Here is a 16,777-nt window from a genome sequence, read left to right on the forward strand (position 1 = left end):
GGTTGTAAAATCATTGAAGGTATGCATTTCAGTTTTTTAAAAAATATTTATTTATTTATTTGGCTGCATTGGGTCTTAGTTGTGGCACACGGGATCTTCGTTGTGGCATGTGGGATCTTTTGTTGTGGCACGTGGGCTTCTCTCTAGTTGTGGCACTCGGGCTCTGGAGCGCGTGAGCTCTGTAGTAGTTTGTGGCACGTGGGCTTAGTTGCCCTGCAGCATGTGGAATCCTAGTTCCCTGACCAGGGATCGAACCTGCATCCCCTGCATTGGGAGGTGGATTCTTTACCACTGGACCACCAGGGAAGTCCCTGAAGGTATGCATTTTATTTTTTTTATTTTTATTATTATTTTTTTTAATAAATGTATTTATTTTATTTATTTATTTTTGGCTGCGTTGGGTCTTCATTGCTGTGCATGGGTTTCTCTTTGCGGTGGCTTCTCTTGTTGCAGAGCACAGGCTCTAGGCACGTGGGCTTCAGTAGTTGTGGCACGTGGGATCAGTAGTTGTGGTGCATGGTCTTAGTTGCTCCGTGGAATGTGGGATCTTCCCGGACTAGGGCTCGAACCCGTGTCCCCTGCATTGGCAGGCAGACTCCCAACCACTGAGCCACCAGGGAAGTCCCGGTATGCATTTTAAATACTCATGGTTTTTCAAGTCATTGCTGTTGTTTTTCTTTAGCACTTAAAAAAATCCAGTGGAGTTGCGTTTAGGAGGTAGAATTATCCATAAGTTCACTCTCCCTTCTTTTTCACTCTTCCCTTTTTCCCAGTACATGTTACACATGTACACCCTTCATCAAGGGTCTAATTTAGAACATAAGTGTTTGCTTTATTATTTAAAAATAAAAACTTTTATTTTCATATTTTAAGTATGGATAGCTCCTGACTTTTAAATATCTGATAGTTACAGCTACAAAGATCAGAGATTTCCCTTCTCAATACACCTTGCTTCTCTCTGTAAAGCTGGAATTCTACTACAAGAAGGAAAGGAAGTTTATAAATATTTATCACCTCTAAAAATGTCCTAGTACCTCTTTGTAATACTTGCCTCCAGCTCCTCATAACCATGGATCTTCTTTCTGTCGCTATAGGCAGAAAATGTTCTAGAATTCCATATGAATTAAATTATACAGTAGGTACTTTTTTCATCTGCTTTTGTTCAGTATAAATATTCATCCATGTTTTTATTATTATTATTATTATTACTGAGTAGTATTGCATTGTATTAATGTACCACTATTTGTTCATTCACCGTGTTGTGGACGTTTGAGTTATTTCCACTTTCTGGCAGTGGCAAGAAAGATGCTATGCACATTAGTGTACAAGTTTTTGTATGGACACATGCTTTTAATTCTCTTGGGTTACTACCTAGGAGAGGGAATGATGAGTATAACTTTTTTACAATTCCACCAGCACTGGATGAGAGTTTCACTTGCTCTACATTCTCAACAAGACTTTGTATACATAGTCCTTTTAATTTTAGCCGCCTTAGTGGGTAGTATCTTGTAGTTTTAATTAGCATTTCCCTAATGATCAGTGATATTGAGCGTCGTTTAATGTGCTTATTTGCCATCTCTGTGTCTTCTGTGAAGTATCTGGCCATATCTTTTGCCCATTTTTATTGTGTTGTCTTTCTGTTTTTGAATTATAAGAGTCCTTGTATATTCGAGATACAAGTCCTTTGAGTATGTTTTGCAAATGCTTTCTCAGTCTAGCTTACCTTTTGTTTTCTTAAGAGTGTCTTTTGAAGAATAAAACTTTTAAAATTTTGATTAAGTTTTATAAGTTTTAATGAAGTCTACAGAAGTAGAAACAACAACAACAAAAACCTGAAATTCTTACTTTGCCCTGATTATTCACCACAAATCAAGTACTTATCATTACATTCTACTCCTTCTGCACAACTATCCTTGAATTGTAAATGGCTTAACATTTTATTTTAACAAACTTGTTTTATATCAGGCCCTAGAGTTATAAAGATGGGTAATAAATGTCATCTTTCTTCAAAGTACTCATTTTAGTATTTAGTGTTTCTTCCCATCATCTGCTTTGTGCACTCAGGTCCATATACTTTCCTTTGTCTGGTGCCTAATACAGCTCTGGAGGCAATGAAGTACTCGATATATTTTCATCTTGTATTATAGTTATACTTTTTTCCACACACAAATAAGTAAGTTTATCATAGCAGGAAATCTCTTATTCTTTGTATCCTTCATATACCATAGTGCAGTTCCTAGTACACAGGGACACTCAGTATTCAGTGATTGAATGGAATTATTGATGACCATGTTTGACTAAGATCCTCCTAAATATCAACAGTTTATTAATAATAAAACCTTTGGCTTACTTTACTAAATGAATAAAAGATACTCTCATTTCAGATGCCATCATTGCAATAGATTGTTTTTCTAGACAGAACGAGGATGCCTGATTTTTACTTGAATATTTTTGAGTGATCTTTCTTTTACAAGCCTGATTTAACATTACTATTATCATAAATGTCTGTATACGGTAGTATAGCATGGGTTCTGTAGTCAGTTAGAAATTAAAGTCTTTTTATAAAGTCTGCTCTATTTAATGAGCTGTGTATTTTATAACTTTGGAATTCCTTTTTCCAGTAAAACCAGTACATTAAGACATAAAGACTATATTTGTAAGTACATAGAAAAATACGACAATAACTTGCTTTCTTTATCTAGGTCCTGGGGACACCAACAAGGGAGCAAATTAGAGAAATGAACCCAAACTACACAGAATTCAAATTCCCTCAAATTAAGGCACATCCTTGGACTAAGGTGAGTCAAAAGAGTTTTTTTAAAAGCACATTAACCAGTAGTTAACTAGAAGTTGGATTTCTCTTTGTTCTTAAAGTAAACTATTTCGAGACTAGATGGCTGCCAGAGTACAAAGTACAATGGCACTTTCTGCACGTAAAGTTAATTAGATAGCTGTACTTCAGTGTTTCATTGACCATATAGTTTCATCCCCACTGACTTCCTGTAGAAAGTTTCCAGCCTGGGTTTTTATTTGTAGGATGAGGACAGTACATATACATAGCATTCAAATAAAGAATTTCATTAGGAGCAGGATCTTATGTATAAATTTTGACTACTTAAAATTCAGAAGTAATTTCTTTACATAGTTAGAAGTGTTTATTATTAGTTCAGTATCATATAGCATATGAAAATATACATTTTATATATTTTTATTTTTTAAACTGTTAATGCATAGACCTTATTATAGATGATATTTTGTGTTCTTTTGTTTACTTTCCTATTGGTGTTTTGGGAGCAGGAATAAAATGAAGATTTGATCATACTAGTAGTATACATTGAAAGCAATTAATATGTCAACAGCGTGTCACTAGCCATTGGAAAAGCCTAACCGCAACATTTAGACGGAGCCAATTCTAAGAGCCATAGTACTAATTTATGAGAAGACTTTATTTTTTGCTTTGATACTTAATTGAGATGATTCTAGAGCGATTTTATTACAAAGTTGTTTTCATGTCAGTTTGATTTGTGAGATTGCCTGCAGAGGGAAAAGAAAAAAAACCTCAATAGGGTTTATAGCTAGAGTGAATCTCTCATTTTATAGATTCTGAAACTCTGGCTAAACATGTCAAATGACTTATCCAAGATTCCATAGGTGGCTGTGACAAAGCCAGGATTAAGCTTCTTCTCGTGTGTGTGTGTGTGTGTGTGTGTGTGTGTGTGTGTGTGTGTGTGTGTGTTTAATGCCTGGTCTTTTAAACTCCTAGTTACGTGCCATGCATGCATCCCCCTTCCCAATTTACTTATATTTCATTACATATTTTGTGGGTTGGAAGTTTTCAGCTTTTTAATATGTATTTCAAGCAGAGACTTTGTATATTTAAAAATGTATATATATAACATGTTTTGATCATTGACAAGTTCATTTAATTGGTTATAGATCTTTTATAATAAGAGGTGAAGTAATATAGGGCTAGGTGAAATAATTTACACTTTTAGATTAAAAGTAGGTCTCTTTCTCTAAGTTGTATTATGATTCAAGTTACTTTCCTTCGAGTTATCACTATCTTCACTTCTCTTCACTTCTCTTCACCTCTCTTCAATTCAGAAAATCCTCTTATTACTAATTATTTATTATTTAGAATCAAAGACCTCAGTAATACTTTACTGCCAGAACTATAGGTTGTAGCTTTCACTGACTAAGATGTTGCCCTCTCCCCCACCCTCTTTTTAAGTTTACAATAAACACTAAATATTCTGAGGTAAATCATTCTTTGGTCTTTGTACTTCAAGTTTATTTTGAATTTGGGTCAGAAGATATTTAGGGTGTCTCACTCAGAATTTCTAAACTCAGAGAATCCTAGGTGGCCTGTTTGGATTTAGAAGCTGAGTTACAGTTTGAATCCAGCAAAGTTACTCCAAGTTAAAGTGTTTATAACAAGTGATTTCAACCATGTTAAAGAGAAACAAAAAGCAAAGAGAATTCTGTGTATTGAATTAATACAGGGAAATACTCCAAAATGCTAATAATAGTTAGGGTAAGAAGAGTGTAGGTGATTTTATTTTCTTTGTTCTGCATTTCTATATTTCCATATTTTCTTTAATAAGCATGTTATTTTTAGGAAGAAAGAAAAGTAAAATTCTTTTTGGTTGAATCTAATCTAAGTATTCATCACATGTATAGAGTTTCTGACAAATATAATGCTGAAACGAGGTCATGAGATCTTATTTAGTAGTCCTTGTCCTCAATTTTTTGTTTTTTTTAAAATCAAGACTGACACTAGTATTAGTGTGTGTCATATTCTTCATTTTTCCCCCCTGGATTGTATCTCTTCAAGTATTAGCCAGGATGGTATGTGAGGAATGATTTATTATAATTACCATGCAGGCAATTGAAGATTTGTGGTGAATTTGCATGCTTTACATCTTCTTTTGCCTTTGTGGATTCCTGATGTTTCTATATCTTACACTAATGCTTTTCAAACTTGAATAATCTATACAAAGCCCTTTTATTTGTTTGTTTTATTTAGGCTTCCATTCCTGTACCATGTGTAGAATAATAACTCAATTCTCCCACCTATTTTGTCTCTTCAAACTCTTGTGAACTCTTCATTCATATATGTAACATAATTGGGTTCTCACTTGGTACAAATGCATTTATTATGTAATAGTACACTTATGTTAATTTCTTAATAGTGCACACCATTAGGTTGCTGTTATTGTGGATGCAAACACAAAACCAAATTCAGACGTAGAAATTCCATGGCACTACTCTGTCATCCAGGTGATCCAGAATATATTGATTTTTTTAAGTAGATTATTATCAAAATAATAATACAAAATTTTAAATTTCTAGAGGGAACTCAGTCCCCTCTCCCCTGCCTTGTGATAGTGAGCACCAACTTGAGAAATGCTCTCTTATGCTAGGCAGCCAATGGAATTATTTTTTTTAAACATACAAAAGGTTCTCTAAAGAGAAGAGCTTTTTGCCTTTGGAGGACAGGTAAACGGGAGTCTGGAAACAAAACCTGCTTTGCCTTTATTGAGGTCTTCTGTTAAAACCCATTTAGCCCTATTTCCTGAAGCTGTGAGCATGTAAACCCTCCTTTCCTATGCGGCAGTGTAGTACAGCTATATCCCCAGATCCAGGAGCTCTTGTTCTCAAAAAATGTAGGCAGACAAAAAGATCAAGGGAGAAAATGTCTACTGTGGAAACATTGAGGTGAGGGTATTAAGATGTGTAAGAAAGACAGCAAACAGAAGGACAAAACAATGAAATAATCCTAGTGTGATATATAGCGGGAATCTTGAGAATTTAGAAATCCAATAAGATGGCCTTGACTATTACTTAATAGCCATAACAACCTAATTCATTGGATACGCATTTGAGGCTTAAGTTGGAAAGGAAATATGTTCTAATGTTTTGAAACAGGGACGACTATTGAGAGTGAGGGTGGGGAGGATAAATACCTCCCCACTGGTGTATGGTGTACACTTAAAAGAATAAAAGCCAGATGGGAAGCAAAAGGAAGTGATAATAAAAGTAAATTGAAAATTAAACAGAGATGGAGATTGGTTGGAAGAAGAGAAGAAGCTGAAATATTCTGCATTTGGTACATGGAGATTTGGTCAAATGACAGTTCTGTTAGGTATGAAGTAATGATCTAGTTTAAGCACTTCTCCCATTCTTTGTGCCTCAAATTTTTTTTGTTTTTGTCTTTTTTGTTTTGTTTTGGTAAGATAGAAATTAGCTGTTGTGTCTTTTCTCCAAATTCTTTTGAAAACAAAGTATGCATATAAAGGACTATTTCATTTTAGTTCAGAGTAAATGTAAAGATTGTACCTCCAGTGTAGTTCTGTGATTTGTCCTCTCTGTCTCCACTGCCCTGACTTTAGTTTAGCCCATCATTGTATCATAGAATTGTTAAAACAACCTCCTACATCCTGAGTTCCCTCCTTCCTATCTTCCACATCCTCATTGCTGTCAAAGTCAGCTTTCTTAAAAGCACATGTGATACTGTCACTCCTATTTAAAAGTTTTCTGATGCCTCATTGCCTTTAGGAAAATTTGACATACCATACACATAGAGACAAGAGTGATCATGTGTCCCAATTTATGCTTGTCCAGTGAAATTATTAATGCCACGTTCCTTCACACTCTTCACTGTCCTAGTTTGGGTGACAGATTATCCAGTCACTCTGCTCCTAATCATTTCTGGTTTTCCTTTCCAGAAAAACAAGAGATTTAGTTCTTTGTCCTGCTCTTAACCTTTCCTGAGGCATCTAGTCTGTTAAACGCAGTCTTTCCCAAGTGCTCCAGCTCCTTCACCCTTAAATGCATACAGTTAAGCAATGAATTTAAAAGCTTAGTGTTTAGTTAGGGTAGATTAAGGGTTTCTAATAAGGTTACATTGTAATAGTTATATAAATTTCTTCCCAATTTTGAGTAACATTTTGTTTAAAGTTAAAACAGGTATTCCCCTTTATCCCAGTAATAAGTAATCCTGTGAGGTCAGTTAGATAACACAGATGTCTGTATATTCTTTCAGAGTAATGAAATTCATAAATGATATATCTGGTTAGTAGAAGGAAGTAAATTAGAATCCCAAGGGCCTTGGTCTCTTTCTGTTGACCTATTGCTGTTTAATATGTTAGCTACATATGACAGTGTTGTCCTCACTTTGCAGGGATCATGCAGTCATGCTGAATTTTTTGGTCTAGTCAAACTGTTCTCCTAATGGTTCCCCAGAGAAGCCACATTCATTTCTACCGCTTCCTAGTGAACACTTAGAACATTCTTTTTTTCTCTGCTTACCAAGTCTTGACCTTCTATCACCTCAAATCTCACTTCTCCCGTGAAACATTTTCTAATTATCCAAATTCTACATGATTATTCCCACCACATGATTATTCCCACTACTCCTGTAGTACCTATCAATTCATACCATATGTATTGTATCAGTTTCTAATTTCTCTCTTGAATGGTAGTAATAAAATGAATATCTATTACCTCAAAATGTTTGTTGCTGAATTTTTGGCATACATGAGTATGTATGCCAAAACTTAATATTAAGTATTAAGTTTACTTAATACTTGATTGTCTTTAGGGTATGTGAGGACCTTGGATCATTGGTTAAGTATCCCAGAAAGCCTTATCTACAAAAATCAGTCCTTACATACTTGATTTCTTAGAACACGGTCCACATGCTGTGAAATGAATGAATACTAGTGTTTCCAGCTAGCTAATAGAGTAAGCAGAAAATTGAGGCCATTTCAGCCATCAAGGACTCAGACCAGATGAACTGCTTATTATATGTATTATTCTCTATGCTTAAAGCTAAACCAAAAAGCCCCACTATAATATTTTTTAAAAGACTTTTCTTCATAATGTTGGTTTTTTATTCCCTGCGCCTTTGAATACAAGATTTTTCACTTGGTAAACTTACCTGTACTAACTACAGTTTCACATGTTACCAAAAATGTCTTCAGAGGGTCTTAGAGAGCGCAAAACAAAAATTGCTGTCAAACTTTTTTTTTTTGCAAGTCCACTCTACCTTTTCTGGTCTGTCTGCCTTGTTTCGCTCACATGTATTCCAGAAAGCGTAAAACTGTGTTGGGGATTTCTATTGGTTCCTAAGTCTGCCACTTCTGTTTTGTTTATTGCTTAGGTAATCAATTTCTATATTATTACTCAACCCCATCTGCGTGCTGACCTCAGCTAGTACATTATCACTTGTCTCATAAATCTACTACGTTCTCTACTGAATTTTCTACCTACATCATCTATTTTCCTATGTGAATAGACCTCCTCACTTTTCTGTTTATACTGGCTTTACCCCTATTTCTTTGGAAACTATTGCACATTAAAATCCAGCTACTAGTGTGGCTAGTCCATATGTGCGAAGAATAATATAAAAAAGAAAGAATGCTAAGACATAAGTTTCAAGGTCACTTGTGGGGAGCAGAGGATAGGATTGAGGGTGAATTGAAAAAGAAGGCAAAAATCTGTTTCTGACTTAATCATTTGTTCTTTAAAACACTTATCTCTTATGTAATCAGTGCTGTGCTGGCTACCATAAAGGATGCAAAAGAACTAAAATATATAGTCCTCCTCTTTGAAAACTTAGAGATGATATAACTGACTCAGTTGAAGCAAGTATTGAATAATATATAACCATATACTTGATTATGTGCTATTGGTATTCAAAGTTGTTTCACATACTATAGGTATTATAGGGAAGATTTCCAGCATGGGTGGTGGAGGGGAAAAGGAAGCCTCCTTTAAGGGTGATAGAAGGGCCAGGGGGAATGAGGGTGGGTACTTTTGAAGGAGGATTTAGATTTGCTTAGGTGTCGCTAAAGTTAGGAATTGCTGTAGTTTAGGGGACTATCCCTTAAGATAAGGAGGTGTGGATGAAAAGAAAATATTATATGCTTAGGAAGATCAAGCTGACTATAGTAACCATTTTATGAACAATGAAAGATTAAATTGGATAAGTGGACATTTGGTAATTCACACTTCTATAGTATAGTACTATTTTATCAGTAAATGAGATTAGAGGGAGAAATTTCATTTCATAGTTAAATGCTGATATCAGCACACATATGATATTTCTTATGTGTATTAGAGCTCAGGAAAGCTCCATTAGCTTTTTAATTAGTGCAGCTGAAATGTACTGAATGCTGGCTCTGCTGTGGCTAAGGAAAGGATGTTTTTGTTTCTTATGAATTATGTACTGCACATGAGCACTTCAGTAGACTTAAGTTATTTTCTTAATTAACTTGATTAATTAGCATAATTAACTACTCAACAAATCCATGGCATTGTGTCACTTTTAGTCCTGTATTTAGGCTTACAAATTGCAAATAATTTTATATATTAGGGTTGCTCTTCAGGAGTGTTCATGGTGTATCAGTTTTTAACATTGGATGCTTGTGTACTTTGTGTATGACCAGAGAACAGTGTCTCTATTGTACATTTATCACAATGAAACCTTGGGAGGAGTAGCTGTTAGAACCAGGCACAGTACTTGTTTTGCATTCTACTTAGATTAATTATCATTGCCCATAGGCATTCTTACATTGCTCTGGTTGGCTGTTTAATATAGTGGAATTGTTGAAAGCTGATGCTATGAGAATCAACAATAGGCCTTGATGTGGTATATATGACCGTTTATAAATGGTAATTTTCAGGGGCTTATGATTCAGTCATAACAATTAGCTCCAGGTTGAAATTTGATGTTTGATGGCAAAAGTCTATTCTAGGACATGTAAAGGAGAAAATTACCTCTGTCCTTTCTGAGGTATCCAAATACAAATTTATTTTGAATAATTCTTCTGTTAAGGACTCATTTGCATTTGTTCAGTACCACAGAGAATTTATTTTGGAAAAAAATGAATTTTTTCTCTTAGTTTCTTCTATAGACTAGTATTTGTGATGAGAGTTTGTTTCAATTTAAGAAAATGAGTTGCTGCACAGGTGAGGTAGTATTTGAATCACTTAAAAGTTCATGTCAGTGTTTTGGTTCTTTTCAGTTTTTCCTTTCTCTTTTGTTTTCTTCTTTTGTTTATTTATTTTTTGCTTTGTTCTGTTTTGTTTTATTTATTTATTTTTGGTTTTAGTTTTTACAGGGGGTGTTTTGGGCTCTTCATGGCCTTGCTGACATTCTTGGCTGGCCATATTTAGTCTGCGCACTAATTATTAGTTGGCCCAGTTGAGTCTTACTTTGTGCTCTCAGTTTTTTTAGTCTGGTTTTCTATTTTTGTCCACCTGGTTGTGTTTTAAGTTCATGAGAGATTTTTATCCTGATGGGCCGGATTTTAATCCGTGTACTAAATTTTAGTCTGCAGACTAAAAATAATCCGCGGATTATTTATTTTTGCAAAATATTTAATTCCCCCACTGGAAACTATCCTAAAAGAATGTTAAATTCTCTTAGAATAGCCAAGGGAATTCACAGCTACTGGTGAGGTCTGCCATTTCTTGTTCTCAATACCTAGACATAATAGACCCTACTACCTCCCTTTTGCATAATTGGCTCCGTTGTGCCTAGGTGTTGGTGTACATTACTATGCATGTCACCTATAACTGTGACTGTCCCTTAGTTGTATTGTTCATTGTATATATTTTTGTTTAGCTTTTGGTGGGTGAATTGGGCATATTTGCAGATGGAACTGTGTTGAATTTGTAGTGCTCAAAGATATAGAATTTTTTTCAGTGAGTTTTTCCAAAAAGAAAGAATGTTCATTATTTTTCCTAAGTAATGGGTGCGAGGGTATCAGGGGGCAAAGCCCACAGTAGAAAAAGTAAGTTAATACCCGCACTCCTGAGGTGATATGTCAATTTCCTGAAGAGTCCTCTAAGATAATGAGAATGTCAGTAAACATCTCTTAGCAGGGAAGTCAATCCAAAATGGAGAATAATCCGCGGTGGCCTGATCCTTGTTAGCTCACACAAATTGAAAATATCTGGCTTGAAATCTATAGTAATATAAATTAAATATATTTATTACTTTTCTCTCATCACTAATAATTTAGCAAAAAATGTTTATACTGTGTACTGAAATTCATTAATAGAGAAAATTAGCAAATTGGGAACTCGTATCTTTAAAAGCAGTCTGATATGCCCCCTCCCAAGCCATGTCAATGGACAATGAATCCAGGTCGTAGAAGACCAAACACTTTACTTTGGGAACTTTACTTCTAGATTTCATTTTGATTTTAACTTTTTTTGGTTTTGTATTTTTTTAATAAACGCACTGGCATCGGAACATAATTAACTAAAATTAAAATGTTTCTTTACTGTGCCTCACCATTGCGCAATCAAAATTTTTTTTGCATACACTGTGGTGAAATAATTTTTAAAACTTGGACTTGCTACTGTGGAGACTGATGTTTAAAGTTTATAACTGTATAAACATTTTCTATGTCCCCCCCCCACACCATGGATTTCTTATAACATTGGATATATTTTTCCTTGCTGGACTATTCTCTTTTGGATTGACTTCCCCTGTTTGGATTATTTCACTGCATTCTCATCTTTAGGATTCGTCAGGAACAGGACATTTCACCTCAGGAGTTCGGGTATGTACTTAATTTTTTTTTCCCAAAATTTCAGGGCAGGTCTATAAAACTAGGGGGAAAACTTTTTTTGAAAGGCTAAATAGTTATTCATTCTTGAAATGTAATAGTAAAAACAATGTAGGTAGCTGTGATTTCTGTTTTTACTCACTGTATGGTATAGGTTTTGCTTATAGTATATTTAGATTGTCAGTTTCCTGAGTGATTTATTGACATCTAAGCCGAAGTTTAGGAGTTGAGGGGTTTAAAAATTATTATTTTTACAAGAATAATATTGACAAAGATCCACAGAACCAAAGATTCCGAATGTTAGGCAGTTGTAAGGAATGAAAAGCAGCAGAAACTAAAAGCCAGGGACTTCCATGGCAGTCCAGGGGTTAAGACTCTGTATTTCCACTGAAGTGGGGACAGGTTCGATCCCTGGTTGGGGAAGTTCTGCATGCTGCGCATTGCAGCCAAAAAAAGAAGCCAAATCTCAATAGTTACTGGTTTCCTTTTCTTTAGACACAAACATAATTCAGAAGAGCTATTTCTAGTTTGGCCTGTGATTTTTGAAAGTTGCATGCTACCACACCCAGTCTTATGGTCAGAAATCTGGACTTTGGGTACACTGGGTTTTGACCCCACATAATTTTCCACTTAACCTGTATCCATAGATTACTGAACCAAGACTTCTCTCATCAAGAATCTCTCAAGGGGTTTAAATTAATAATGGATACATTTTTAAAAGGCAGGTTAAGTCTTAATTTTAGGCTCTTGGAATGAATTTTTTTCTTTATTGTTTTTAACTCTTTGATACTGTGAGTTAGGATTCCCTGGCAAGAATAAGCTAATATGTGTCTTAGTACCAACATGGATGGTCACTTGTAGCCAGTAAGAAACCAGAAAGATGTGGATGACTTTTTTTTTAATAATCAGAAATAAGCTTACAATACTGATTTATTAATAGCAATAACACAATTTTTTTTTTCATTTAAACTACACTCACTGTCTAACTACCCTGCATTTGAACGTTAGAAGATATTTATTTCTGCTTTTGGTGGTGGTACTTTTAATTCTACTTATGTGTTACCATATTGGTGCAGAGACATTTTTATTAGACTAGCTAGCAAAATAAATCCATATGCTGTCAAATGCAAATTGCCCTCAGGGATAAAATATGTCAGTAGTGCTTAATATTTTTATGAAAAATTTTCTAAATATTTTCACTGATTATTTTCTTTCACACTTTGATTATGGTTCTGGCTGGGGAGCAAGAAAGGGGGAAATGACTAAGAACAGTGTAAGATCTAAACATTTCAAATAATACAGTAACTCCTTGACTGAGGCAAGTCAGATTACTCAAAAGAATAAAGATAAAGCAGTTTTTGACCTTAGAGAGAGGGTTTTCTAACAAGCCAAATAAATTAACTAAGGCCTTTAATGTTCAGAAATAAATTTCTAATATCCTACCCAAACCAATCTCTCAATTTCCATGGAAAATATCTTTATTAATAATAAACTTTGTGTAAAAACAAAAGGAATAAAACAAGATTTTCAGAGTAGAGTACTCTTCTAAATAGTCTCTTATAACCTAATGAGTTCTGTAGTAGTAACCAGTTCTGCTTTCAGCCTAGTCGAATAGACAAATGTTACATGAGCCTTTCTCGTTAGGAAAACTTAAGCCTCCCAGGCTCCTCTGTGCCTTGTCACAATCTACATGTCCTTTCCTCACTTTTAGGTCTATTTCCCTCCATTTTTACACATCTCTTTCTCTTTATGTGTCTGTCCACCTCCACCACTGCCACTACTACACCTTCTATTTGATTCTGTGTTCTTCCTGTCAAGGGATATATGTTTCATTTTTCTTTAGTTTCAAAGGCTTTCTGTTCGTTTATTTGTTTTTCCCCTTCTGCTTTTATTCTTTAACTGTCCAAAATTTAGAACACAGTATATTTTTCATAGTTTCATGTATTTATTAGGAGTTTTAAGACATAGATGAGTAGAAAGCTTTCTGTTCCTTTAAGCAAATTTATTCATTTGCATTTTGCTTCAATATAGCTTTCAGTTTACTTTTTCTGTGAATTAATAGCTCTTAGTGAAAAATACATTTCTCTATTCCTGATTAAAACCCTAGAATATTTATTCAAATGAGGGTAAACTGGCCATGTTCATGACAACAGCTACCTGAAAAAACAATTTTGGACATTTTGCGAAGTTCTGGATATTCAAGAATTTCCTCAAATAATAATAGTCTCTGCTTATTGAAGAGTTAATACCAAATCATTAATATTTATAGACTAAGAGTAAAACAGCTTTTCTTTTTTAGAAGATATTAATTGCCAAAATTTGAACAGTGCTGTCCATTATCCATAATCGTTCTGCTAAAAAAATCACACAAAAGAGGCAGCGTTTTATCTATTGCCACAGCAGTCAAAACTTTAAAATTAATTTTGTATTCTTCTAGTTGTGCTTGCCTCCAGAACCCAGGCTTTCTTTTGTGCCTGTCACATTTTGTGTGCATGTTTGATTGTACTGCTTTATGATTAGCATATGTAGATTTTTTTTCTATTTCCCCTAGTTTTTTCTCTGAGCTTTTCTCATATAGTCTTTTTTTTTTTTTTTTTTTTTTTTTTTGCGGTATGCGGGCCTCTCACTGTTGTGGCCACTCCCGTTGCAGAGCACAGGCTCCGGACGCGCAGGCTCAGCGGCCATGGCTCACGGGCCCAGCCGCTCCGCGGCATGTGGGATCTTCCCAGACCGGGGCATGAACCCGTATCCCCTGCATCGGCAGGCGGACTCTCAACCACTGTGCCACCAGGGAAGCCCTCTCATATAGTCTTTAATTAGCAGTTCACATCACTGTGGTAAATCATATGCAGTTAACTCCTTTCATTCTAGAAGGTTCCTTTCACAAATGCAACCATGTTTTTGTACATGGTGGGAATTAACTCAGTACTCAGAGAATAATTTGCTAAGATTCTTACAAGGAAACATTAATTGTACCTTCTCTTTTTTTATACCGTAGGTCTTCCGACCTCGAACTCCACCAGAGGCGATTGCACTATGTAGCCGTCTGCTGGAGTATACCCCAACTGCCCGATTGACACCACTGGAAGCTTGTGCACATTCATTTTTTGATGAATTACGGGACCCAAATGTCAAACTACCAAATGGGCGAGACACACCTGCACTCTTCAACTTCACCACTCAAGGTAACTCCTAACACTTAATTCTTTTACCATTTCTGGGAAAATTACACATGTGTATGAAGTGACACTCTGTTAATTAAATCTGTGTAGGATAAAAGTAGGCATATTAAGTACTTATGCAGGTAGGAAGCATCCTATCTAACCACTTATTAGGCTACCACTTGTATGGTTTTGAACAAAATAATGGCAGGTAAAAAGTTTCAAATAGGCATAGCTTCTCTAATTTTTAGCAGATTATGATAAATCTTGGCACTGGAGAAGTTATATAGAGATTTCACTGAGTGAGGTTTATCACTAGTAAGACTAATGTATAATTTAACCTTCAGCTTTGTATCTGAAACTTAGAATATTAAAATTTCTTGCTTCCCAAGGACTTATATCAAGTTTTTTTAACCTGGGAATAAATTGGTGGCTGTATTTTTGTAATTTTAGACATTATACAGATGGAGAAAACTAGAGTCCTATAAACCCCTTCTTGGAACTTAATATAACTCTCTATATATAAGGGATGTAGAAGAGAAATTCTCATCCCTTCTGGGGCTTGGCATCATTGCTGCTGAGAAAACACTGATTGGAAAACTAAGTTTGTGCATTGATGGTTTCTAAAAAGCCCAAGGATAGTCATTTCTTCACCATTTCTGTGTTCATTTTTCATTCATCCATCAACCACACTGCCTCTGATGATATGATTTTCTTCCTAAACTGAACATTAAATGTGTACAATTCCCTATAGGTAAAACAAGAAATAAATAGATTGCTTGTTTTGATTGATTAGTCAAGCTAAAAATATAGAAGGGGGATGGAGAGCTTTCTGTGATCAGGAAATAGATATATTTCCTTCATTATAAAGCCAATTTTCCCCCCATATTTAAACTTTTCTAAAATTGATTGTGGAAGAATGTGCTGCTTAAACTTTAGATTTGGAACATCTAAGTTGCTAGTAAAATAGACCTGGATGATTCAGTTGACTGTAACCTTAAGCTGTCGCTATTATGTAATGCTGGCAGTGCTGATGTAGTCTCCGTTCATCTAAGAGAAATGTTCAGGTATCCTGGGACTATTCATTTTGACTAGGGCTCATCAGAAATCATTTGGAATGTTGTTTTAAGTCCTGGCTATGCCTCTCTAAGAAGAATGTTAATGAATGCCAGGTAGGGTATACAAAGGAGCAGAATTGGATATAGAGCCTGGAAAAGTGAAGACTTCAGGGACTCCTGAGAAAAATACCTCAAATAAAGACCTCAGCCCCTGGCATAAATAGAGACTAAATAAAATTATTGATGAATCAATAAAGAAGTTTTCAACTGGTAATAGTGGAACAAGCTGTTTTCAGAATATTGATCTGTATATCAGGGAAAAGCTGGATGATGTCAAATATTGTAGATAAGATGATTCTGATTTGGCAGAAGGTTAGACTGGGAGACTCTTGGCCTCTTCCAGATCAGAAATTCATTGATTCCATATCATACAAGTTTTAGACCTCTTGAGAAAATAAATTTTATTTTTAATTCTTACTGCTTTTGTTTTTTGGTTTTGGGTTTTTTATTGCGGTACGTGGGCCTCTCACTGTTGTGGCCTCTCCCGTTGCGGAGCACAGGCTCCGGACGCACAGGCTCAGCGGCCATGGCTCACGGGCCCAGCCACTCCGCGGCATGTGGGATCTTCCCGGACCGGGGCACGAACCCGTGTCCCCTGCATTGGCAGGCGGACTCTCAACCACTGCGCCACCAGGGAAGCCCGCTGTTTTTGTTTTAATCGAGTAACACATGTAGATGGAAGAAAATGTTGAAAATGCAGAGGAGGTAGAGAAAACTAAAATCACAGTCCCAAAGTAATTACTTTTAGCCTTCAAAATAATCACTTTTAGCATTTTATGGTGTAGCTCTTTTCAATCTTTTTTCTAATGCTAAAGCTGGTAATCCTTGAATATAAAGTGATCCTCTATTTTCCCATTTAGAAGATCCCAAAAGGGTTCTTTTTGTTAACTTGAATGTGTTTAAAATTGTATAG

The 16,777-nt window shown here is 35.4% G+C and overlaps 1 protein-coding gene across 2 annotated transcripts in view; it reads left to right on the forward strand.

The window, feature by feature from the left end:
• The window catches only part of GSK3B (glycogen synthase kinase 3 beta), a 199,592-nt gene that overhangs the window by 150,017 nt on the left and 32,798 nt on the right, over window positions 1-16,777 (forward strand). Inside the window, exons 8-10 of one of the 2 annotated variants that reach the window (XM_082624258.1) lie at window positions 2,703-2,798; window positions 11,541-11,579; window positions 14,584-14,770. In XM_082624258.1, coding sequence (XP_082480384.1) covers window positions 2,703-2,798; window positions 11,541-11,579; window positions 14,584-14,770 — 322 coding nt within the window. The remainder of the gene's footprint in view (window positions 1-2,702; window positions 2,799-11,540; window positions 11,580-14,583; window positions 14,771-16,777) is intronic. The other variant, XM_082624257.1, reaches the window with a different exon arrangement.

This window comes from Mesoplodon mirus (genome assembly GCF_964341445.2).
Source record: "Mesoplodon mirus genome assembly, chromosome: 6".
Lineage (NCBI taxonomy): Eukaryota > Metazoa > Chordata > Mammalia > Artiodactyla > Ziphiidae > Mesoplodon > Mesoplodon mirus.